This window comes from Biomphalaria glabrata, chromosome 9 (assembly GCF_947242115.1).
Source record: "Biomphalaria glabrata chromosome 9, xgBioGlab47.1, whole genome shotgun sequence".
Classification (NCBI taxonomy): domain Eukaryota; kingdom Metazoa; phylum Mollusca; class Gastropoda; family Planorbidae; genus Biomphalaria; species Biomphalaria glabrata.
Window position 1 is genome coordinate 17385159 of NC_074719.1, and position 27125 is coordinate 17412283.

Consider the following 27125-nt stretch of genomic DNA (forward strand, 5'->3'; position numbering starts at 1 on the left):
TACTTTAAACTTTAACTCAATCCAAAAGTAGATGTAGAAACAAGATACTCACTGTCAGCTTGAACTCAATCCAAAAGTAGATGTAGAAACAAGATACTCACTGTCAACTTGAACTCAATCCAAAAGTAGATGTAGAAACAAGATACTTACTTTAAACTTTAACTCAATCCAAAAGTAGATGTAGAAACAAGATACTCACTGTCAACTTTAACTCAATCCAAAAGTAGATGTAGAAACAAGATACTTACTTTAAACTTTAACTCAATCCAAAACTAGATGTAGAAACAAGATACTCACAGTCAACTTTAACTCAATCCAAAAGTAGATGTAGAAACAAGATACTTACTTTAAACTTTAACTCAATCCAAAAGGAGATGTAGAAACAAGATACTTAATTTAAACTTTAACTCAATCCAAAAGTAGATGTAGAAACAAGATACTCACTGTCAACTTTAACTCAATCCAAAAGTAGATGTAGAAACAAGATACTTACTTTAAACTTTAACTCAATCCAAAAGTAGATGTAGAAACAAGATACTCAATTTAAACTTTAACTCAATCCAAAATAAGATGTAGAAACAAGATACTTACTTTAAACTTTAACTCAATCCAAAAGTAGATGTAGAAAAAAGATACTCACTTTAAACTTTAACTCAATCAAAAAGTAGATGTAGAAACAAGATACTCACTTTAAACTTTAACTCAATCCAAAAGTAGATGTAGAAACAAGATACTTACTTTAAACTTTAACTCAATCCAAAAGTAGATGTAGAAACAAGATACTCACTGTCAACTTTAACTCAATCCAAAAGTAGATGTAGAAACAAGATACTTACTGTCAACTTTAACTCAATCCAAAAGTAGATGTAGAAACAAGATACTTACTTTAAACTTTAACTCAATCCAAAAGTAGATGTAGAAACAAGATACTCACTGTCAACTTTAACTCAATCCAAAAGTAAATGTAGAAACAAGATACTCACTGTCAACTTTAACTCAATCCAAAAGTAGATGTAGAAACAAGATACTTACTTTAAACTTTAACTCAATCTAAAAGTAGATGTAGAAACAAGATACTCACTATCAACTTTAACTCAATCCAAAAGTAGATGTAGAAACAAGATACTCACTGTCAACTTTAACTCAATCCAAAAGTAGATGTAGAAACAAGATACTCACTGTCAACTTTAACTCAATCCAAAAGTAGATGTAGAAACAAGATACTTACTTTAAACTTTTACTCAATCCAAAAGTAGATGTAGAAACAAGATACTCACTGTCAACTTTAACTCAATCCAAAAGTAGATGTAGAAACAAGATACTCACTGTCAACTTTAACTCAATCCAAAAGTAGATGTAGAAACAAGATACTTACTTTAAACTTTAACTCAATCCAAAAGTAGATGTAGAAACAAGATACTCACTGTCAACTTTAACTCAATCCAAAAGTAGATGTAGAAACAAGATACTTACTTTAAATTTTAACTCAATCCAAAAGTAGATGTAGAAACAAGATACTTACTTTAAACTTTAACTCAATCCAAAAGTAGATGTAGAAACAAGATACTTACTTTAAACTTTAACTCAATCCAAAAGTAGATGTAGAAACAAGATACTCACTTTAAACTTTAACTCAATCCAAAAGTAGATGTAGAAACAAGATACTTACTTTAAACTTTAACTCAATCCAAAAGTAGATGTAGAAAAAAGATACTCACTTTAAACTTTAACTCAATCCAAAAGTAGATGTAGAAACAAGATACTCACTTTAAACTTTAACTCGATCCAAAAGTAGATGTAGAAACAAGATACTCACTGTCAACTTTAACTCAATCCAAAAGTAGATGTAGAAACAAGATACTTACTGTCAACTTTAACTCAATCCAAAAGTAGATGTAGAAACAAGATACTTACTGTCAACTTTAACTCAATCCAAAAGTAGATGTAGAAACAAGATACTTACTTTAAACTTTAACTCAATCCAAAAGTAGATGTAGAAAAAAGATACTCACAGTCAACTTTAACTCAATCCAAAAGTAGATGTAGAAACAAGATACTTACTTTAAACTTTAACTCAATCCAAAAGGAGATGTAGAAACAAGATACTTAATTTAAACTTTAACTCAATCCAAAAGTAGATGTAGAAACAAGATACTCACTGTCAACTTTAACTCAATCCAAAAGTAGATGTAGAAACAAGATACTTACTTTAAACTTTAGCTCAATCCAATAATCTTTCCTGATCTAGTTCCATCACCTGCTGCCACCTGCCGACCTTTTGCATTACTTTGGAACCAAGAACAAACACGAAGGTAACTTTTTTTTTTGTTATAGCACACCTAGACCCATGGGAGTAGCCGGGGGGGGGGGAAGTTCAATTCCCCTCCCCCCCCCCCCCGAAATGAAATTCCCCCGTGTGACAAGAGGGACAATAAGGGTGGCTACCTTTATTTTTTTATTAGAGTTAGCCCCCTTTATGACTTGATTTAAGTCCCTGTCAATTGTTTACGATCGCCACTCTCTCTTGAGCCTTTCAACTGACCAGTGTATTTTGAATTAAATCTATATACTGTTTAACTCATCCTTGTGTTGTACAATTGTTGTGTTACTCAAGAGGAGTGTGCCGCTGTTGTGGGAAGAGTATTTCGATAATGAGCTAAGTAGATTTTATCAATTTGTTAGTACTAAATTGATTTATGTAAATGGTATAGGTCTACTTAGTCTCTTATCCTCTTCTGTATGTTTTTTTTTTTGAAAGACATATTTTGTTTAGATACGAGACAGTAGTGTGTCGCAAGAATGACGTCATTTCATAGTTAATGTATGTATGATATTATTGTAAACTAATGTAAACCCTTGCTTTGGTTTTTGACATAAAATGTCTCATGAATGACGTCATTTCATTGTTAATGCATGTATGGTATTATTATAAACCATCTTTTTGGTTTTTCGGCATAAGACATTATTGTGCCTCTATGATGGTGGTCCTTTCATTATATTGACCTGAAACTGTCTTGCTACTTTTCTTAGTTTCATTATGTCATTTTCTTTTGGTGAGCCTTTATTGCAATTTATATTTTTTCATGATCTTTTCCTTTTGTTTGTAAATAAACTCCTTTTTTTTTGTTGTAACTGAAATCTCAGAATTATTATTTGTTTGTCGCGGTAGTATTATACATCTAGAGGCTATAGCTATTAGCCTAGATAATATAATTGGGACCACAAAGTACCACTGGACTAACTTGCTAGTACAGTACAGGTCACTGGTCTTATGACCTATCCTATTTTTAGGTCACATGGGGGCTCGTCCGGGATATATATTAAGGCTTGGTCATGACATCCCTATGTCCGGACACTTAGGGATTGACAAAACACGGCGACGCATATACAAACATTTCTACTGGCCAGGCATTAACAGAGAAATAGCTGAGTACTGCAGATCATGTCATGCCTGCCAAATCACGGGAAAGCCTAATCAATCGCCTCCAAAAGCGCCTCTTCAAGAGAATATAACACCAAAAGAACCATTTTCACACATCCTTATGGACTGTGTTGGTCCATTGCCAAGGTCAAAACGAGGGAACCAGTACCTTCTTACCATAATGTGCAAGACTACGCGCTATCCAGAGGCAGTACCTTTGAGAAACATCAAGGCAACAACCATTGTGACAGCATTGTCAAAATTTATCACAACGTTCGGGTTGCCAAAGGTTATACAGACCGATCAAGGCAGCAATTTTATGTCAGACATCTTCCAACAGGCACTTCGTCAGATGGGAATTGAACACTCGGTTTCAACGGCATATCATCCCGAAAGCCAGGGTGCCATCGAACGCTTTCACCAAACACTGAAAAACATGGTGAGAACGTACGCTGAGACCGAGACAAACACTTGGGATGAAAACATTAACTTCTTACTGTTTGCTCTACGCGATGCCCAGCAAGAATCGACAGGGTTCAGTCCATTTGAACTTGTGTTTGGGCACACAGTACGAAGTCCATTGAATATAATTAAAGAAAACTGGATACCAACTCAAGAGGAAACGAAAGACTTGAGGGTATATGTTAGAAATCTAAGGGACAAACTTTTTAGAATTAATGACTTTGCTTATAGCAATCTTAGAGAAAGCCAAAATAAATCCAAATCTATCTATGACAAGAAGTCCAAACAAAGACAGTTTAAAATAGGTGACAAAGTATTAGTGGAAACGGCAACGGAAGGTGATGCCCTTCAGAAAAGGTATGATGGGCCATACGAGGTAGTGGGCAAGGAAAGTGATGTCAACTACACCGTACATGTCCCTGGAAAGAGAAAAGGAAAAATTCGTTGTCACATAAACAGGTTAAAGAAATTTCACGAAAGATCCTCAGATCAGGCAACTGCACTAGCTATTGTAAAGAGTTCAGTCCCCATGGGAAAAGAGAACCAGGTATACGTGGATACCGTTCTCGACAAAGAAATCCCTACAGTTAAGATAAAAAATTCTGAAGCCCTGTGTAAGTTGTCAGAAAAAGTAGAACATCTTAGTCAACGAGAAAGGGAAGCAATCAGTGATTTAATCGAAGCGTACCCGCAGCTGTTTTCTGATGTGCCAAAGCAGACAAACTTAGTGATACATGAAGTTAATGTAGGGGATGCAACTCTAGTGAAGCAACACCCTTACAGACTTCCTCTCGCCCAATCTCAATTCCTAGCTTCTGAGATAAACTATATGCTGGAAAATAACATTATAGAAAGAAGTGAAAGCCCATGGAGCTCACCATGCGTGTTGGTACCTAAACCTGATGGTACATATAGATTCTGTACTGACTATAGAAAGGTGAATCTAGTGACCAAAGCAGATGCATTTCCAATTCCCCGCATTGATGACTTAATTGATCGAGTTGGACAGGCCACCTATGTAACAAAAGTCGATCTCTTGTCTGGGTATTGGCAAGTTCCTTTATCGGAGGAGGCGAAACAAGTTTCTGCCTTTTGCACTTCAGATGGCCTATATCAGTACAAAGTTATGCCTTTTGGTATGAAAAACGCTCCAGCTACTTTCCAGAGGTTGATGAACAAAGTTATTGCCGACATCCCAAACTGTTCAGCCTATCTTGATGATTTAGTCATATACCATGATGACTTTGATGCTCATCTGGCTTGTCTAAGGACTTTATTTCAAAAGCTGAAGAACTCTAATCTTACTATTAACCTTAACAAATGTGATTTCTGTAGAGCAGAAATACAATATTTAGGCTACATTGTGGGTAACGGGAAAGTTAAACCTATTCAGGCTAAAGTGGAAGCCATTCAAGAGTACCCTGTACCTAAATCTTTAAAGGAAGTCAGAAGGTTTTTAGGTATGACAGGATACTATCGTAAGCTTTGTTGTAATTATTCAGTTATAGCTGTCCCATTAACTGACCTCCTAAAAGGGAAAAGGAAATTTCAGTGGAACACTTCTGCTCAAAGAGCTTTTGAAGAGCTGAAATGTGTTCTCAGTACAGCCCCAGTTTTAAAAGCAATTGACCATTCTAAACCTCTCATTTTGCATGTTGATGCATGTGACTCTGGGGTGGGTGCGGTCTTGACCCAAACCGATGAAACTGGCAATGAACACCCAATATCATTCTTTTCCCAAAAATTTAAGTCGCATCAGATGCACTATAGCGTGGTAGAAAAAGAAGCACTGGGTCTTGTTTTAACTGTTCTTCATTTCAGCTACTATGTAAATAGTAATCTGTATCCTGTAACAGTATACACAGATCATAACCCCCTAACTTTCATTAACCAAATGAGGGGGAAGAATCAACGGATCCTGAGATGGAGTTTGACTCTCCAACCGTTTGATCTAAATATTGTACATGTAAAAGGGAAAGAGAATGTAGTTGCTGACGCTCTGTCAAGAGTGTAGATAACATTATACAGTAGAAGACAATCAGTCTACTGATACTTTTGTATTGTAAATAATGTTACTCAGACTTTTTCCTCTCCTTTGGATTAGAAGTGTTGTATAGACAAAGGACGATAATATTGAGCTGATGTAATTTTTGGGTTTTGAAAAAAACTGTATTCTTTGTAAACAATTTGAATGCCTTGTGCATCATATAATTTCCCCTCAAGAGCATTTTTAAGGGGGGAGGTGTGACAAGAGGGACAATAAGGGTGGCTACCTTTATTTTTTTATTAGAGTTAGCCCCCTTTATGACTTGATTTAAGTCCCTGTCAATTGTTTACGATCGCCACTCTCTCTTGAGCCTTTCAACTGACCAGTGTATTTTGAATTAAATCTATATACTGTTTAACTCATCCTTGTGTTGTACAATTGTTGTGTTACTCAAGAGGAGTGTGCCGCTGTTGTGGGAAGAGTATTTCGATAATGAGCTAAGTAGATTTTATCAATTTGTTAGTACTAAATTGATTTATGTAAATGGTATAGGTCTACTTAGTCTCTTATCCTCTTCTGTATGTTTTTTTTTTGAAAGACATATTTTGTTTAGATACGAGACAGTAGTGTGTCTCAAGAATGACGTCATTTCATAGTTAATGTATGTATGATATTATTGTAAACTAATGTAAACCCTCGCTTTGGTTTTTGACATAAAATGTCTCATGAATGACGTCATTTCATTGTTAATGCATGTATGGTATTATTATAAACCATCTTTTTGGTTTTTCGGCATAAGACATTATTGTGCCTCTATGATGGTGGTCCTTTCATTATATTGACCTGAAACTGTCTTGCTACTTTGCTTAGTTTCATTATGTCATTTTCTTTTGGTGAGCCTTTATTGCAATTTATATTTTTCATGATCTTTTCCTTTTGTTTGTAAATAAACTCCTTTTTTTTGTTGTAACTGAAATCTCAGAATTATTATTTGTTTGTCGCGGTAGTATTATACATCTAGAGACTATAGCTATTAGCCTAGATAATATAATTGGGACCACAAAGTACCACTGGACTAACTTGCTAGTACAGTACAGGTCACTGGTCTTATGACCTATCCTATTTTTAGGTCACACCCCGCAGGGGGGGGGGGGTTCGGAATTTAGTGACTGATTTTTTGCTTTGATTTTGTTTATTCTAGTTGAGATTTTAATACTAAACCATCACTTGCCCTAGCGAAGTCAAGGTTTTTTTTTTAGTTTAAAACCCCCTACCAGGTTGTTGTTTTTTTGCAGTTAAATTGATAGTTTAGAAATCAAATCACGTGCAAGGATATTACAAAACTAAAAGGTGACGCAGGACAGAAAGACAAAGATCTATATCACATTTTCATTTTTATCACGTTGCTGGTAAATGTTGGATAGTCGTCTGTAGAGCACTAACCTATGAAAGTAGTGCTAATGTCTGTTTGTACTGGAGCTCTCCTATCTAGATCAAATGAATATAAATAGATCGAAGGAAAGGACACGCCCACAAGACAAACGTCTTAATATCTGTCTCAAGAGAATTGATGTGACATCTTTAGAAAGCACAACAAAATAGTTGAATGAATCATAAGGTTGAGGAAATCTCAAGTGACTAAGTCGAGGCTAACTAACAAAAAACTTGAAAGCAAATTCACATTCACTTAGGCTTATATTAAGTGAATACTATTTTGATTTTCGCTAGTACGTGTATTTCTGAGTTAGTCACTAAGTCAAAGCAAGCACACCATCTTACATACAGTACAGTCACAACGTGCAGCAAATGTACGGGAAGACAGGCAGACATACAGATAGTTAGATAGATAGATAGATAGATAGATAGATAGATAGATAGTTAGATAGATAGATAGGTAGTTGGATAGATAGATAGGTAGTTAGATAGATAGATAGATAGATAGATAGATAGATAGATAGATAGATAGATAGATAGATAGATAGATAGATAGATAGATAGATAGATAGACATACAGATAGATAGATAGATAGATAGATAGACATACAGATAGATAGATAGATAGATAGATAGATAGATAGATAGATAGATAGATAGATAGATAGATAGATAGATAGATAGATAGATAGATAGGCAGACAGGCAGAAGGTAAATAAATGAAAAGAAATAAGTAGAAAAAAGGAAGATATATGGGTGAAACGAGAGAGAGAGAGAGAGAAGCCCAAAGTGAGAAAGATTTATAAAACACCAAAGAGATAAAAGTTGAGAGAAAGAATGAAAAAAAGAGATAAAGGAATCAGGCTTATTCCCTTAGTGTGATCAGAAAATTATATTATGTCTCTAAGCTTTTTGAATGTCTTTCAAATGTGTATTATTTTTTTTGACTTTCTCAGTCCCAGAATACACCATCACGTCTCCCAAACAAGTCACCGGAAGTCGACATCGCCGGGATGTTTACTCCAAAAAAGACAGGCTTGAGTATCATGTGACTGCTTTCGGGAAAACTTACGAGCTAATTTTAGACCACAACAATGATCTTATTGCACCAGGTTAGTTGACATATGCTAAGTAACATCATTCTACAAAGAAAAAAAACCCACCACATTTCAAAAACATCTGAATAATGAAATAAATTTCCTTGAGATCATAGATGATTTCAGTTCTTAAAAGCTTAAGTCAGTACATTATTTATTTTAGCGAAGAGCTAAAAATAAAGGCCTCCGCAGGGACTTGAACCCTGGATCTTCGGTTTACGAGACCGACGCCTTACCACTAGGCCACGAAGGCTGTCATGTATCTGTTTTGCAATGTGCTTTTAACTTAATAGTCTGCCTTCAATTTATTGCATGATGTGTTGTGGTGACGAGCTGTAAACACAGTGGCATTAGGATAGAGATGTACAAATTTATAATTATACACAGAAGCGTGGCAGCAATGGCGTGAAGGGAGTTCAAAGAGCCCATGATAATAGGGGCCACAAGGGCATTTTGTAAAAATGGAAAAAAGAAAAGGTGTTGACTGTAAGAATTGAAATGTACTACATTCTTAAATATTTTTACTTCCATTGGGTTTTGTTATAAATATATTTAAAACATGCGAACTAACAAACGGATGTAAATCAATCTAGTATGACAGAGTAAAGTTATTTACTTAGCTGCGATATATTTGATTTGTAAGTATGATCAAGTATTTGAAAAACTTCTGAAACAATAAAAACAATGTTACAAAAGACAGTTTGTGTGGAAACACAAACTCAAAATCGGCCCCCGAAGTAAAATGTTTTACATAATTCGGATATCCTTCAGAGTTGAAGATAGTTTACTTCCTAGTCCAAACCTCCCGCAGGACGACGGGGGATGGGAGCAGGCAGGGTTTGAACCTTCGATCGTCGATAAATCCAAACGACAGTCCAGCGCGCAAACCGCACGACCAGTGATCCACCCAGGTAGGCTTCAATATTTTCAGAAAGAACATCCGAATGAAATTATATCAAAGACAAATGAGAGATAAGAATGGAGAAAGAAGTTTAACAGATCTTGTGTAGTGCCCCAACCGTCCCGCAGATCAAAGGATACGTGAAAGTGAATGTAAAGTTAGATGTGAACCTGGCCTAACTAGTTTGTGGTCTATAGGGCAGATGATGTAAATTTCATCTGTTTTTATGGCCTACGGTTAACGAGGGTGTCATGTAGTCAGCACAACGACCAACCGCCTTTGCTTTTCCCCAACTAATGTCAGGTACCCATTAGAGCTGGGTAGACTCAGAAGTTGAAAATCCCAGTCTTCACCAGGATTCGAACCCGGGACCCTCGGTACGATCTAATTAGTTAATTGTTTTGAAAAGGCTCAAACTCATATTCGAATCCTCAAAAAATAAAAAATAAAAAAATTCCGCTATATAGAAAATATGTTCACGAAAATGATGTTTATAAGATTACTATTTGTTTTAAATTAGGTCTAACATAAAATGCATACTAATTAGCTTTTTCTTATAAAAAACTTCTTGCATAATTGATTTTAAAAATTAGAATTTTCGCTTTCAGGAAAAAAAAAGTAGCCGTTGCATCAGAACTTTGAATGGTCTAAAATATTGTGAAGTCGGATTTTCAATATCTCTTCTAGTTTACGAGATCTAAACGGGACGGACGGACGGACAGACATTTCGCACAAAACTAATAGCGTCTTTTCCTCTTTCGGGGGCCCCTCAAAAGTACAAAGAAAAATATAAAATATAATTTAAAGAAACACAACAAGCGTAGTTGTATCAATTAGTTCGTAGTAGATCTAAACTAATAATAAACAAGATTACAAAGAGAGTTTGTGTTACACAAACTCAGAGGCGGCCCCCGTCGAAATCGGATCCCTGTCGGATCTGCATATTCGCAAATAATATTCAAGAGGTGATTTAATTTTGATGGTCAAAAGAAATAATGATTCTAAGATTCATTTGCCATAAATTTAAATTTAAACTAAATAAAAAATAGTAGATTACTTTTAGTATATTATAACATTGCAATATTGATCAAAACATTACATCACTCCCCTCACTACATCACTCCTTTCATTGCATCACTCCCCTCACTACATCACTCCTTTCATTGCATCACTCCCTTCATTACATCACTGCTTTCATTACACCTTTCCTTTCACTACAATTCTCCCGTCATTATATCACCCCCTATTACTTTATACATAACATAGCTCCTTTCATTACATTTCTCCTTTCATTACATTTCTCCTTTCATTAAATCACTCCTTTAAAAAAAATCATTACATCACTCTTTTCATGACATCATTCCATATGACTATGTGTGCATTTCATCACTCCCTATGACTATGTGTGCATTTCATCACTCCCTATGACTATGTGTGCATTTCATCACTCCCTATGACTATGTGTGCATTTCATCACTCCCTATGACTATGTGTGCATTTCATCACTCCCTATGACTATGTGTGCATTTCATCACTCCCTATGACTATGTGTGCATTTCATCACTCCCTATGACTATGTGTATCACAGTGATGCCCAAAGTACGCCACGCGGGCCAGATCCGGCCCGCGACGTGGTTCTATCCGGCCCGCCGAAACACCAAAACAAAATTAAGGAAATCACCCACACCTCCTGCCTAAAAAAAAAAGGTTGAAAAATGTAACTTTACCTACGTTAGGGCTCTCTCTTTGTTCTAATGGATCGGTACCACGACATTGAACACTTTAATGTAAAATGTAACAGAAAAAGTGACACGGATCTTTACTTTTTTTGTTTGGACCATGATAATAAGCCAACATATTTGTTTTATAAAGAAAGTGTGGCTGTTTAAACGGCATATGAACAGCATTATGAAACAAATATAGCTGTATTGATGGGAATATTTAACACAAAGAGACAAGAAAATGGGTCGGTGGGAAAACTTGCTAAAATGTTGCTCACATTTGAAGTAGAGAAGTAAGTCCATTTTCCGACGCCTGAAAAATTCAAATATCCCATTAGTTAATGTAGGTACTACATCCATGGGTTTCTCATAAAATTAGTTTAAATTCAATTTCATTTTTGTTTTTATTTTTGTTACTTTTTCGGTCATGTGGCCCGCGACACGAGTGTCAAAAATTAAAATGGCCCGCAGGTCGAATTAGGTTGGGCATCACTGGTGTATCATGACTGTACGTGTATTAACCAATCTATACGTGTTACGTTTTTCTTGCCAACTTGAAGGCTGTGTGGCAGAGAAGTTCTTCAACGGAACCAAACAGATTATCCCTTGTCTTGTGGCCAACCCCGGAACAGATAAATCAGATAGCGACTGTTTCTACACTGGCTATTCGAGATCTCATAACCAGTCTACAGTAGCCATTTCCACTTGTGCTGGACTGGTTAGTATACATTTTTGATTCACCTTATAAACTACATAATAGCTATGAAAGCCTTATAAAAATAAATTATTCAATTTCTGCTCAATCGGAAATGAAATTACAATAATAAGAATGAAGTAAAATTGTATTTTTATTTCCATGGCAACTATTACAAGAGAGAGAGAAAGAGAAAGAGAGAATAACAATATTACACCCGAGGTCTATTCATAACAAAAAGAATTGTTTAGCAATTAATAAATGATGCCTCCACAGGGGATCGAACCCTGGATCTTCGGTTTACGAGACCGACGCCTTACCACTTGGCCACAGAGGCTGGTATAAACATAATAACAAGAGCTTTTAAAAAAATTAGCCATTAGGAAGAAATTTGGTGTAATGCCGGCATGTAGAATTTAATTTAAGGGGGTCGACGGGTCATGAAATAGTCGATATGGGACAAAAATATCGATTTTTTAAAAACTGCATATTTTGATAGCAAAATATGTCTAGAATCACTTGGTATACTTCAAATTATTAAAATATTGCATTTTAATACTTAAAAAACAAAAACAATAAATGAGTGTGTGAGAGTCAAGGGAAACAACCAAGAGGAATGACTATAATAAAATTAATAATGGAAAGAAAGCTTCAAAGCTAAATGTGACACCTAGGGAGTATGTCTTAAAGCACGTTCTGAGTAGCGACTCTGGCTTACCGCTGGAAAGACTTTCTCCTTGTAATCAGGAATAATGAAGGCCTGAAGGATCCGCCAGAATGGAGACCGATTTAAATAAGGTCAAACTGATTTCCATGTGTCTTCCTTGACCGTTTCGCTTTTGTCAACGTAAGTCCTATCACAGCTTTGGACATAACACTCTCATAGAGAATCTACCTGTGATGTGACTATTGCTATTTGATTGGACATAACACTCTCATATAGAATCTATCTGTGATGTGACTATTGCTATTTGATAGTAAGAGATGAAGGAAGAGACTTGAATACTCCATTCGGCACAAACACAAAACAACGCTCACACAATGCGTTTGATTACAAAGTAGACTATCTAGCCCCGGGCCTATTTTTTTATTGCTCTCCTTTGAATCTATTCGACATTTGAGTCATGTAGGCCTACACCAACTTTCAATCAATAGTTTGAGTGCCTTTAAGAACTAGCCCAATACTCATTTTCATGTTCAAAATGTAAATAATAAATCTTTAGTATTCCCTGACTGTCCATTAGCAAGAACTTCTAAGTTACACAAAAATGACATGCATTGTATCTGTACTCCTGTTTAAAGTTCTCTACGGAATCATTCTTTTAATTGGAAACAAAAAATTACCTCTAAAGAAAGAGATAGATCTCGAGCTATTTGAAACAGTATTACGTGCATTTGTACTTGTTAAAACATGGACATAAAGTCTTTTGGTAATTAATCTAAAGTGATAATGAATTGCAGCAAGCAACACATTTTCCATTTTCCCACGAAGAATGGCGAGGTTATTATTGTCTGGAGTGAACAGTAAGGCACCCCTATCACTTGCCACTGTGGTAGCTTATCGGAAGTCTGGACTGATTTTCTTGTTCCCCTACCACTGGTCGCGGCGGCTAAGTGGCAAGGCGCCTGGCTTCCGAACCGGAGGGTCCCGGGTTCGAATCCTGGTGAAGACTGGGATTTTTTATTTCGAGTCCACGCAAATTGATTTAACTTGACATTAGTTGTGGAAATTTAATGTCAGTAGGTCGTTGTGCCGACCACATGACTTTCTCGAAAACCGTGAGCCACAGAGCAGATGATCTTTACATCATTTGTTTTATAGACTAACCCTAACTTTACTTTATACTCATGGTCTTTTTCCCAGACGGATTTACCAGAAGCACGCAGCTGAGGCTATTTATAGGTTACTTAATTATGTTAATGTCTTTATTGGTGGTTTCTTGAAAGTAAGATACTATAATTGTAACACTTATCGGTCTTAATTTTATTTTTAGAAGCATGACCGCCCGTATTTCTGGAATGTTTGTTGACATAGAAACCTTTATTCTACAGGTTTAGGTTGTCATTAACACTTTTTATATAATACATTTTGATCAGCATGGCATCATTAGCATTCCCGAAGACGACCATGACCTGGTCATCAAGCCAGTCAAGGAACACCACTCCAGCCGAGCTAGAAGAAGCGCAGGAGACAATCCACACGTTGTGTTTAAAAGATCTGCTCAGAGTAAAGCTTGTGAAGGTAAATTTAATGTGTTTTTTTTTTAGGATTTCTTCAACACTAATCGCTGGCTGTGCCCAATATGAAGTATCTAATTTCTTTGATGTTAAAAAATATTATTAAACTTTAGGAGTAGCTGATATTGAAGACGCCATCTTACGGGGAGCTCAGCAGAAATCAGCTGGAGGCATCTCTGTTCACAGCGCCAAGAAGAGATCCGCCGATGAGCTGTTCATGGAGCTGCTGCTTGTTGCTGATAAAACTTTGTACCACGCCCATGGAGCAGATCTTCACAACTTTCTTTTGGCCATCACCAATGTGGTCAGTTGGAAATAGTGTTCAAGTATAGTTTACGACAAAAAATATCTAGTTTAGCAAGTTAGTCCGCTTATCTTAGAAAATAATATAAAGTTCAATCTCCCATGCAGAGTTTAATTATTTTGTTAATTATTATTAAGTATTTGATATATTTTAGTGTAATCTTAAGTTGCTTTTACTCTACTTTTTAATACATACATTTCGCTTTCATTCTTCACCATTAAAATAGATTCACACGTATGTTATTGAAAGAGGCAGTCTAAGCTAACAATACTTTGAAATATAGGTTATTGTCATTATTTGTTTAACTGTACTTATTCTTCAACACAATATTCTGGACTGTTTGTTAACTTAGGCTGCAGCCAGATTCATGGACCCAAGTCTAGGCCAAACTCTCCACCTTTCTGTAGTTAAAATTAAAATCCTACAAGATGACCAACCGGACCTTGAGATAGTGGAGGAAGCTCGGTATGGCTTGAAGAGCTTCTGCGAATGGCAGGAGAGAGATAACCCAGCACTGGACTCTGACCCCTTACATTATGATGTCGCCGTGTTGTTTACTAGGTAAAACATATACACAACTTATAGTGACTCTATGTATTCTAAAATTGTATTTTAAGTATGCAGCGGAGGTGCTGTGTGCTAATGATGTGGATGGGTGGTAAATGATGTGGATGTGTGTTAATGATGTGGATGGGTGTTATGTGATGTGGATGTGTGCTAATGATGTGGATGGGTGTTATGTGATGTGGATGTGTGCTAATGATGTGGATGGGTGTTTGAGTTGAGTTTAGGAGCTTCTACCTATTTTTATGAACAAAAAATGTCCAACACGTTTTGTTGACAGAGTTGATCTCCAGCACGGAGCCAGTGGACATTCTACAGTGGGGCTGGCCAACGCTGGTGGAGTGTGCAATGCAGGAAGTCGCTGCGCCTACGTGGAGGACACTGGCATAGATACAGGTCTAACATTAGCTCATGAGATTGGTCACACGTGAGTTGAAGATGAAGTGTTTTGTGTTTGCTCTGTGTTTACAATGTCTTACAAACTGTTAGCTTAAGTATTTTTTGAGTTATAAGCTTTTAATTATAGTTTGTTATGCGGCCATCTTGGATTGTTTCCATGACAACCTGTAAAGTTATAAAGTCAAAAACTAAATTTTTTCATTTGTTTAATTAAGTACTATTAAGATAATATAAAATATTTAGTCTAAATGGAGAACTTTTTTCCCTTCTTTCCGACTCGTATGTCCCCTAAATTTAAATTTAACTATTTAATTCGTTCCTTTTGTTGTTGCCTATTTAATTTTCCTTTTTATTTTAATGAATGAGCGGTGATAAGATGTACGATTTGTGTTTAGCTTTATGAAATAAATGTCCGTAATTGTAAAGGGTATTTGAAGAATAAATGGGTTTTAATGTGTACATAATGACTGAAATAAGATCGGGTGAATATCAACTTGAAAATGAAAAGCTCATTCAAGGATATTACTTCACAGAAAGGGATTTGTTCTGATGGATAGGTCATAAAAATAGAATCCTTAAAGAAAGACTACAGTTGAATATACATTTCAGGACAAACAAATGTATTTCACCAATCATGTGTTTTCAACATTTTGAATAAAACATTAGCACTTCATACAACTTTTGTATTATTTTATTTAACCATTATACAATAGCGTGTTGTTTTGTTTGTTTCTGCTACGCCGTACATTTAGGGCCTACAACACATTTGAAATCTATTTGCGTTCACATTTTTTTTTTAAATCCTAGACACTGTAACTTCGTAATTTACTGTCCAATTAAATTGAGAAGTACTAACACTGGTATCTTGAGTAGATTTGATTGATCTCAGACTTATACATCTTAGGCTTTATTTGAAGTAAGGTTTCTAAGAAGTGATCGATAAAATCTTTTTTTATACAGACTGGGCTTGTCACACGATGGTTCTCAGAATACATGCAGTGACAGCAAAAATGTCATGGCCTCTGCCGGTGCCACTGGACCAGACAGTTTTAAATGGTCATCTTGCAGCCAAGCATCATTTCTGAACTTTCTCAGGTAGGTATCTCTTAAGTGTATATTACACACATCCTCGTTTAATGTAATCTTTTCACACTGGGCTCAAACTAAAGCGAAACATTTTTTTTATATGATTATATGATCGCAAATTCACACTATTCTAGGTTTAGAACCAAGACAGGCGTAGGCATCTATACAGACTAGATAGTCTAGGTTACAAGGACCAGCATATGCACCTAATAAGGCTTGTCTTCGAGTCCGTTCGAAGATTAATGAGTGCACTATTCCCCGTGGCTACGCAGCCCCAGCTGTGACCTACATATTTTGCCAACATCCAGGGCAAGCATAACCATTGTCCGCCGGTGGTCGATTCAGATTTTCTTTTCGCCATCCACGTCTGTCCTCGGCAGCGGATTTTCTTTTGGTCTAAAATGTGTATCCCGCGGCCTTTGTAAGTGACCTCCATCTGTCTCCTTCTGAAACCGCATGCATCCATGTTCTCTATATGGTGTAGGTATGATACCAAGACCAGCATATGCACCTATAGACACTAGATAGTTTGGCTATAGTCTGGATATTGTTGAGCTATAGTCTGGATATAGTGTATGGCGCGACCAGCATTTATACTTCTTATTGCTTGTTCCTTCTGTTATGAGACAATGGATTTACGCACACGTCACTGAGGAGTAGATGAATAACAAGTGAGCTGAGCCTTTATGTTCAAATATAGAAAAACTGACGTAAATTGTGAATGAATTATGACGTTAGAAAACTTTTGCAGTTTTGAGAATGTTTTCTCTTTCTAGATCTGGTCGAGCATCTTGTTTGAACGACGTCCCTACACACCACGAGGAACTGCCCAAAGATCTCCCAGGTGTAGTGTATGACGCAGATGACCAGTGTCGTCTCTGGATCGGTACCAAATACTACAATCACTCGGTGGGTTGCATATTTTTTTTTTTAGAACTGATACAATTGATGATTTAGTAAAACGATATTATTGGGCTGAGTAGAAATCGATGATTCTGCTTACAATTGTAAGCTTTAAAATTACAACAAGACGCATTGGATCAGAGGATTTCATAACATTTGCTTTGCATTTCTAGCAGAGTACAAACAATTTAAAAGCAACATTCAAGATGAACATTAAGACCTATCTGTTCAAAACTTTATTAGATTAGTTAATAATTTTAGCTGTCGTGATTATGTTTGTAATGTTATCACAACGCCTTGAGCCTACATCATGTTTGTTAACAGCGCTCTAGACATTAAATTATTTTTTTTTATGATTATTATTTAAAAGCGCAAAAAGAAATATAGTTTTTTTGTGTAATATCAATTCATCTTAATGATTATTTTAAAGCGTGTCTTAAGTGATATTAATCTAGATCTCGTATTGCCTAGCCCTAGTTGAATATTTCTAAAAACTTTTTTGGAGCTTGCTCAAAATGTTTATGAATGTCAATTTATTAATTCAATTCCTTACTGAATCCAAATCGTGAATCCCGCTGAAGCTGTGTGAAGTAGTGTGTGGAATTAAAATAATAATTATTCTTTGTCGTCATTCGGAACAATTTTCTCGATATAAAGACGTAAGCCAAATTTAATTTTATGATGATTAAATAATTCTGAAAACTTATAACGGTTCAACTAGAGCTTTCACTGCCTGAGAGCTGAGGTGAACTCCAATTGGCACAAGAAGGACTACTCTCGTTGTGCCCTGGTGAGACTGTTTTCTGTAGGGCCTCATTGCTCACTTACTGGTCTAGCTTGTGGCCTATTGCTGATACATGCAATGATAAGATATTACACTTTAAGATATAAATTTATATTTCGGCATAAAAGCCAATTCAACTTATAATTGTTGGTTTGTCTGTAAGGATCCTTGTGGCCAACTTTGGTGTGTAGATCCTGTCAACGCTGATGGTATCATCAAATCTGGGAGTGCCATGATGGACGGGTCAATGTGTGGACAGAGAAAGGTTTGCTCTAGATAATACACTAAACTGACCAGGTACACAGAGAAAGGTTTGTTCTATATAATACACTAAACTGACCAGGTACACAGAGAAAGGTTTGTTCTAGATAATACACTAAACTGACCAGGTACACAGAGAAAGGTTTGTTCTAGATAATACACTAAACTGACCAGGTACACAGAGAAAGGTTTGTTCTATATAATACACTAAACTGACCAGGTACACAGAGAAAGGTTTGTTCTAGATAATACACTAAACTGACCAGGTACACAGAGAAAGGTTTGTTCTATATAATACACTAAACTGACCAGGTACACAGAGAAAGGTTTGTTCTATATAATACACTAAAATGACCAGGTACACAGAGAAAGGTTTGTTCTAGATAATACACTAAAATGACCAGGTACACAGAGAAAGGTTTGTTCTATATAATACACTAAAATGACTAGGGCTGGATGGCTGCCTGGTCGTGCGGTTTGCACGCTGGACTGTCGTTCAGATTTATCGATGGTCCCGGGTTCAAACCCTGCCCGCTCCCATCCCCCGTCGTCCTGCGGGAGGTTTGGACTAGGAAGTAATTATCTTCAACTCTGAAGGAACATCCGAAACATGTAAAACAAACATTTTTACACAGTTAAAGCCCTAGTGGAAAAGTTATTAGCTCTGACACTTATCTGAGCAAAACGAAAATAGATTCTCTTTGCTTTCACATACTTACAGGTTTGAGTCCTCTTAGTGAACTATTACAGTGTTCTATAGCACAGTCTTGTCACAGACTTGTCACATACAAACTTGTCACAGACTTCTCACAGTCTTCTCACAGACTTGACACAGTGTTGTCACATACGTGTCAGTCTTGTCACAGTCTTGTCACAGACTTTTCATTCACAGACTTGACACAGTCTTGTCGTAGTCTTCTCACAGACTTGTTACGGCCTAGTCATGTGATGTGTTCGGCCTAGTCATATTATGTATTCATAAGAGTAGAAGGCCTACTTCTTCTTAAACAAAAAAAAAAAAATTACGTTTCTTGTTTTTTAATACAAGCGTCCTACGTCCAATGTCTATGCCCTACGTCCTATGTCTATGCCCTACGTCCTATGTCTATGCCCTACGCCCTATGTCTATGCCCTACGTCCTATGTCTATGCCCTACGTCCTATGCCTATGCCCTACGTCCTATGCCTATGCCCTACGTTCTATGTCTTACGTTCTTTGTCCTATGTACATTGTCCATTAAGAAGCTTAAATGAAATTATTGTTTTGATACACAGAGGATTTTCATGAAAAGATAAATTGCAATCTGTTTGCGCTATTTTGTATACTGGACGCTGAAGTATTGATAAGTGAATAATCATTTCCTGTGCAGTACAGAATCTAATCTCCAATCTAAGGCTTTTGTAATATACATTTTGTTTGTAGCTAGTTTGTAACAGTGACCTTTCGATCAAATAAAAGCCTACTGACTTTTTTGCTGTCTTCTTCAATTTTTACATTTCTTTAAATATTTTCTTAATAATTTCTTTACATTTTTTTTCTGTAGGCACCAAAATCTGCTCCATGTTTCTCCACATCGCTCTACCTTTTTCTTTTTCTTTCTGTGTTTCATTTGATTGCTTAAAGTGATGTGTCTTTGACATTAATGGATTTTCAAAATTAAAACGTAAACAAAGAGACAAATCACTGTGATTAACTAAGTTACACAAATGTACCTAGACTAGTGTGATTAACTTAGCTATACAAATGTACTTAGACTACTGTGATTAACTTAGCTATACAAATGTACCTAGACTACTATGATTAACTAAGTTATACAAATGTACCTAGACTAGTGTGATTAACTTAGCTATACAAATGTACCTAGACTAGTGTGGTTAACTTAGCTATACAAATGTACCTAGACTACTGTGATTAACTTAGCTATACAAATGTACCTAGACTAGTGTGATTAACTTAGCTATACAAATGTACCTAGACTAGTGTGATTAACTTAGCTATACAAATGTACCTAGACTACTGTGATTAACTAAGTTATACAAATGTACCTAGACTACTGTGACTAACTTAGCTAGACAAATGTACCTAGACTACTATGATTAACTAAGTTATACAAATGTACCTAGACTACTGTGACTAACTTAGTTATACAAATGTACCTAGACTACTTTTTTAAAAACAAATCACCTACTTCTCTTTCTCACACTGTCACATTTAACTAACTGATGTGTTTACTTTACAGTATTGTATTAACGCTGAGTGTGTCGACATTGGTGCCAACGGTCCTCAACCTGTTGACGGAGGATGGTCTGCTTGGCCTACTCACTGGTCCGAGTGTTCAAGAACTTGCGGAGGAGGCATTCGAACGAAAGTTAGAACCTGTGACAACCCAAAGTAAGTTAAGTAGTTGTCAAAGATTCATAAGTCAAAGTATCAATAACATTTTGTGGCAGCTCTTATTGAAACAAGGGGAGGTAATAAAACCAAAAAAAAATAATTATACTTTCTAAATTCCAAGTACTCCTTGTCAGTCATTGATTGACATAGTGACTCAGAAGAAGAGAAGGCTCAGTGAACTAGGCTTCTAGGTAGAAATGTGGGATGAGGATATTAAAATATGTTTTAAGATGTAAGAACACAAAATATACCAATTGAGCTATAGCCTCCCCTGATGTACTTGACATGATTTGCCATTCACTTTTGAACAGGCCGAGATTTGGTGGAAAAGATTGTGAAGGGGAGAGCATCAAGACAAATTTATGCAACGTTAAGGTTTGCCCTTTTTTATCATTATAATTATTTCAAAACATTTTTATCTATGTTTCCTAGGCATATATAAGCTTTTTAAATTTTCTCTAATTAATTTGAACCAGTAGCCGGGTGGTAAAGCGCTTCGCTTCCGAAATGGAGTGTCCAGAGTTCGAATCCTGGTGAAGACTGGGATTTTTCATTTCGGCCTCTTTAGAGCGCCTGAGTCCAACCAGCTCTGACAACAGCTGAGGGAAAGTAAAGGCTGTTGGTCGTTATATTGGCCACATGACACCCTCGATAACCGTGGGCCACAGAGGCATATAACCTTTACATCATCTGCCCTGTAGATTGCAAGGTCATAATTGGACACATGACACCCTCGTTAATTGGATACATGATGGGTATTCCTTAACACAGTGTCTTTTAAACTTTTTCCTTAACGAAACACTTTGATTATTTTTTAAAGAGATATTAATTCACTTGGTGGCATACTAGTTCAATATTGTAGTAGTTCGCCGCTTTTCTGTATGTGCATATAAAACTGCCTTGACAAATAATTCCATATAATAAGACTTATTGAAGTAAAAACGGTGTTGATCTTCTTACAGGCATGTAACACTTCCGAAGCCAAATTCAAAGAGTTGCAGTGCCAGGCTACTAAAGATCAAACAGTGGATGGACATGTGTATGACTGGCTACCATGGGATCAAGCTGGTAATACAATTTTTATGATGACAAAGAGAGAATGGAGCTATGGATGAAAACTGAATCAAATTTGTATATGTGTAAATTACGAAGACATTTGAGTGGTTATAAGCTGAAAACGTCATGAAATGTTCAGAAGTTGATCTCAAATTTAACCCAGATGTCACAAATTCCAGTGTAATTGCTGGAGATATTTGTTTGTGGAAATAATTAAACCATTTTAACCCACAAGCTGAAATCTGAAAGAGTTTGAATACACTCCATAAATATATAATTTAACTTCAATAATAAATTCACAGCAGTAATTACTAGAAACTTGAAACACATTTACTGGCTGTTTTTAGTATTATCGGAAATTTACCGCAGTTTCCTGAAATATAAACAATCTGTTTATTAAACATACAAACTTGACATTGACCTTGATGCTTATAATCACGTGACAGTGTATGAAAACTCAATGTAATGTCTAGCGTTCAGTGCCAGAAGATAACAAATAAACGGACAAAAAAGAATTTAAATTAACATCTTGTCTCTCTCCTTCTATCAGATCTTAACACTTTATTTCCTCGAGAGAACTGTTAAGTCATCAATATTGGACACTCTCAAAGCTCCCTACACGTTTCAAGTTCTATTCTGTACAGCTCTATGAAGGAAATGTTTATCCTCGCCTTGATGTCTATTGTCTTTCTCCCTCTAATTTGTTTATCGTTCACTGTTCACATTTCTTTTTAAAAGTTCGTTCAATCTTGTAAAGTGTCCATAACATTTGGCTTTAAAAATAAAAATCTGAACTAATAATTGAAGAGGATCAAAATTTCTTTGCAGAACGTATTTGTTTGTTTTCTGTGATCATATTGAGCCTGGTTAAAAATGTTTTCATAGGTAGGTCGGCCAGTACTAAAGCAAGATTGCTGCGCTCAGAAAAAGAGTATGGCATTCAACATGTTTGTTTGTTCTGTAACTTTTGGAGGCTTAATCAGAAATGAAGATTATTTCTACACTCAAGCCCAAACTCCTGTAGGACAACAGGACATATGGATTAAAACCCACGCCCATCGTGATGACAATCTGGAGGGCATACTATAGGACCAGCCTGTCATTTAATTACTTAATATTCGAGTGTTTAACTTATAAAGCTTTTACTACATAATAACTGAGTGATCAAACAGTTGTTGTGAATTTACTAAAAAAATAAATCCACCTGCTACTTCTTTGAATGTATCACACGACAGGTGCCCAGCAGTGCTACCTCCTCTGCCAGACTAATCCCGGGGATAGGATCTTCAGACGTACACTGGAAGGCAGTAAGAACTACAAGGATGGCACCTCATGTGTTGGTGACCAACACCACGACTTCTATCGATGTGTCAAAGGAACTTGCCAGGTAATTGTCATCATCCTCTTTTATTTGTACAATGAGTTAACTTAATAGCAAATAAATAAAGACATCAATATTTATATTTTTATCCGAGTATATTCATATGAACACCCCAAGCTTATATTACAAAGACTGTTTGATATGCATCATGTGTTCTTCCAAAAGCTATATACGTTTTATTAATTTGGACATACACATTTTAACTAGAACGCACTGTATGGCTATTTATATTTAAAAAAAAAATGAAAATAATGGAAGAAGGTTCTTAAATAGAATAAAAGTCTCTACAATCATCTTTTTTTTTTTTACTTTGTGGTGAATTTAAAGCTTTCAATAATTTTAAGAGAAATCGAAACTTGATTTTTCTAAGAAAATAGGAGCGGATTTAGACTTCCTAAGGCCCTAAGTTATTTGAACAAAAGGGGATCAATGTAATCAACAAGGCATTGTTTTCTTCACTCTTTCCTCAAAATGATTGAAAACATCACTGGAACCATCTTTGGGTTGCTTGGGGGCCCTAATCTGTCGCTTATATTGACCATAGTTAAATCCAGCACTAGAAAAAGTAAAAGTAATAACAAATATACTTCTGTCACACTTCCGTGACGTTAACTGAAAACTATTGGCAGTTGGGCTGTAGCGAGGAAATAGAAGGCTGCTAGAAGAGATATGTAAACTGAGGGTTGAAATGGAACAAAGTTTATAAAGTATCTCTCATTCTTTTCTTCCCCTTTAGGCCCACAGCTGTGACGGTCATTCTGATTCCATGTACAAATTTGACAAGTGTGGAGTGTGTGGGGGCTCTAACGACACCTGTGTGGTCAAGAAAGGAACCAAAACTCAAGGGGAGCCCCAGAGTATGTATTTCCTCTCTCAGTTACTTACCCCAGTGACAACACACAAAATAAAATCCAGTTATGTCTCTTTACTGTTCTCACCAATCTCTTTTAGATTTGAGCTGTGTTTTAGAGCCCTCTTGTTTTATTATGTTAAATATATAAACCATATTCAACATATTAAATCCGCTTCTCAAGTCACAAATACGAGCTGTGACAGAAAAAGTAATGATATACTATTCAAATTAGTTTCCCCTAGGGACAACTACACACCGACAGAAATGTTGTTCCCTCTTTTGGTAGCAGCGCTTGAAGTCTTCAACAGTAATTAACAGTATGGTATTCAGCATGTCCGTGGCACACATCAGCGTGTCCAGAAATGACGTAGTTTGAAGACATTTTTCAGTTGAGGGAAAAAAACGTTATAAGAGCTGAGGTTAGATTAATGGGAAGAGAGGGGGAGAGGCTGGAGAAGGACCACAGGAATGCCTTTTGAAGTCAACAATTCTGAGATGGAGGAGGCGTTCTTATTCATCGTACGTCCTTAGGATCCAGATGGCAACGTTCTCTAAAACGACAGACTGTAGCTGCAAAACGTTTCAAGAAAATTGACAGCTATTTTTTTTTTATTTCTTACTATTTTAGAATGGTCAACTATTATTCAGCTACCTCGCGGTACAACTGGAGTACAGTTAAGAAACAAAAACAGAATGGCCAAAATGAGTAAGTAGCTTTGTATATCACTACAACCTAAAATCCCAAGCAAAATGAAAGAAAATCCTAAAAAAAAAAAAGCTTATCTAAGGGTAAGAACTTCACATTTATAACAATATTCCTCAAGAATGTAGAAATTATTTCCCTTCAATGTCAAACAAAATAATAAATTGCGAAAAAGTAATCGACTGATTGGTTATTTTTTTAAAATTGATTTGTATTTTGTTAGGTACAGTACAAAATTGTTTAAAATTTCTATTTGATCCGAGAATGGGTGTTGGAGAAATAACGTGCACAAGTATTTAAGGCGACAACATATTTACCCATATCTGAATACTGAATGATTAATTTCCCTTGTTGATATCAAACATAATAATTAATAACCAGTTATTGGTTAATATTTTAAACTTATTCCTGTATTGTCTATGCCAAAGTTTCACCTTGATCCGAGAATGGGTGTGGTAGAAATAACGTGTTCAAAGTTTTTACCTGACAGATAGACGGACAGTGTGAGTTGAAAAAAAAAATAATTAAAATAAATAGAGATGTATATGCTCCTCTAAGTCCAAATCTTATTATGTGTCTAACAAATAGCTCTGTCAGTTAACGGTAAACCAATCATCAACGAGGACCCCAGCATGCCCTCCCCTTCCCAGACCTACAGCAATGACGGCGTGACCTTCAACTACCGCAAGGGGGAGACAGGCGAGGATGAGGTCATCGATGTTGTTGGTGCTTTGGGTGAAGATGTGGAGGCCCAGGTGAGTCACTGGTGTTGTGTCATGATTGATGTTGTTGGTGCTTTGGTTGAAGATGTGGAGGCCCAGGTGAGTCACTGGTGTTGTGTCATGATTGATGTTGTTGGTGCTTTGGTTGAAGATGTGGAGGCCCAGGTGAGTCACTGGTGTTGTGTCGTGATTGATGTTGTTGGTGCTTTGAGCGAAGATGTGGAGGCCCAGGTGAGTCACTGGTGTTGTGTCGTGATTGATGTTCATGTTACACATTATATCAATCCTAGCTGTTCTTGGGTTATTTGCCTAGAATCTTAATGTTAAATAAAGAGTTCAACTTGTCATAAGATTTAAGTTTACATTCAACATGTAAACTATGCAATAAGAAGTTTATCTGTACAATTATAAAAAACAATTCATAAGATTAACTCTCTAAACACAAGATAGTTTTCCATCAAAAAGTAAGCAGGGCTTTTACCTCTTAAGTATGTTTATTTGTATGAAATACCTTGCACTGATGCCCAGCGGATGTTAACCTAATAAAAATATACAAGTTCTATATTTAAAAGAGAATTGAGTTTTGGCACTATTCGATATAGAAATTTACATTTCACTAAATCAACACCTTTTATTAACAAATGTGTTTCAACAAAACGTAGATACCATTTGAGTTTATTCAATCATACAATTAATCACATGTTATTGAAATTGTACCATTCTGTTTATTTTATTTTTGTGTGCGCAGGTTTTCACATTTTTCGCTGACCAACGTTTCCAGCCAGACGTCAGCTACGAGTACAACGTCCCAGTGTCAGACGTCAGGACGTACGAGTGGAGAACGACCAATACCGACTGTAACGTACAGTGTGGCGGAGGTAACTCGGAGTATTTTGTTTTTATCACAAAGTAATCCTAAATCATAACAATCTACAGTCTTATTCAACTCTAGAAGACGATGTCACCTGGGCCGGCCTTAGGTAACTGGAGGCCCTAAGCGAATCGAATAGGAAGGCCCTAGGCGAACTGCATTGGGTTGCCCCAAATGAAATAGAAGAAAAAATAAGAAAATACGTAATGAATGTAGACCGTCCTGTATCTATATCTAAATCAACCAATCAGATCAATTCATTTTGCTCCGATGGTGTCTACTCGATATATAGAGACGATTCATGATCACCAGACTAGACCCAACGATTCATGATCACCAGACTAGAACTAACGTTTCATGATCACCAGACTAGACCTAACGATTCATGATCACCAGACTAGACCTAACGTTTCATGATCACCAGACTAGACCTAACGATTCATGATCACCAGACTAGACCTAACGATTCATGATCACCAGACTAGACCTAACGTTTCATGATCACCAGAATAGACCTAACGATTCATGATCACCAGACTAGACCTAACGTTTCATGATCACTAGACTAGACCTAACGTTTCATGATCACCAGACTAGACCTAACGTTTCATGATCACTAGACTAGACCTAACGATTCATGATCACCAGACTAGACCTAACGTTTCATGATCACCAGACTAGACCTAACGTTTCATGATCACCAGACTAGACCTAACGTTTCATGATCACCAGACTAGACCTAACGTTTCATGATCACCAGACTAGACCTAACGTTTCATGATCACCAGACTAGACCTAACGTTTCATGATCACCAGACTAGACCTAACGTTTCATGATCACCAGACTAGACCTAACGTTTCATGATCACCAGACTAGACCTAACGTTTC

At 36.4% G+C, this 27125-nt stretch overlaps 1 protein-coding gene and 2 non-coding genes across 4 annotated transcripts in view; 1 reads left to right on the forward strand and 2 right to left on the reverse strand.

Annotated features, from left to right (window-relative positions):
• Positions 1 to 27125, forward strand: part of LOC106068221 (A disintegrin and metalloproteinase with thrombospondin motifs 1-like) — a 40690-nt gene that overhangs the window by 5130 nt on the left and 8435 nt on the right. For both annotated transcript variants that reach the window (XM_056040053.1, XM_056040054.1), the window contains exons 2-19: positions 2249 to 2312; positions 8261 to 8416; positions 11584 to 11741; positions 13815 to 13959; positions 14069 to 14259; positions 14612 to 14820; positions 15104 to 15250; positions 16183 to 16317; positions 17085 to 17217; positions 18159 to 18260; positions 20496 to 20647; positions 20962 to 21025; positions 21613 to 21718; positions 22942 to 23093; positions 23824 to 23944; positions 24569 to 24646; positions 25232 to 25398; positions 26114 to 26243. In XM_056040053.1, coding sequence (XP_055896028.1) covers positions 2249 to 2312; positions 8261 to 8416; positions 11584 to 11741; positions 13815 to 13959; positions 14069 to 14259; positions 14612 to 14820; positions 15104 to 15250; positions 16183 to 16317; positions 17085 to 17217; positions 18159 to 18260; positions 20496 to 20647; positions 20962 to 21025; positions 21613 to 21718; positions 22942 to 23093; positions 23824 to 23944; positions 24569 to 24646; positions 25232 to 25398; positions 26114 to 26243 — 2410 coding nt within the window. The remainder of the gene's footprint in view (positions 1 to 2248; positions 2313 to 8260; positions 8417 to 11583; positions 11742 to 13814; positions 13960 to 14068; positions 14260 to 14611; positions 14821 to 15103; positions 15251 to 16182; positions 16318 to 17084; positions 17218 to 18158; positions 18261 to 20495; positions 20648 to 20961; positions 21026 to 21612; positions 21719 to 22941; positions 23094 to 23823; positions 23945 to 24568; positions 24647 to 25231; positions 25399 to 26113; positions 26244 to 27125) is intronic.
• On the reverse strand, positions 8583 to 8654 carry Trnat-cgu (transfer RNA threonine (anticodon CGU)). The gene has a single exon. It is a non-coding gene; the product is annotated as a tRNA-Thr (tRNA).
• Positions 11983 to 12054, reverse strand: Trnat-cgu (transfer RNA threonine (anticodon CGU)). The gene has a single exon. It is a non-coding gene; the product is annotated as a tRNA-Thr (tRNA).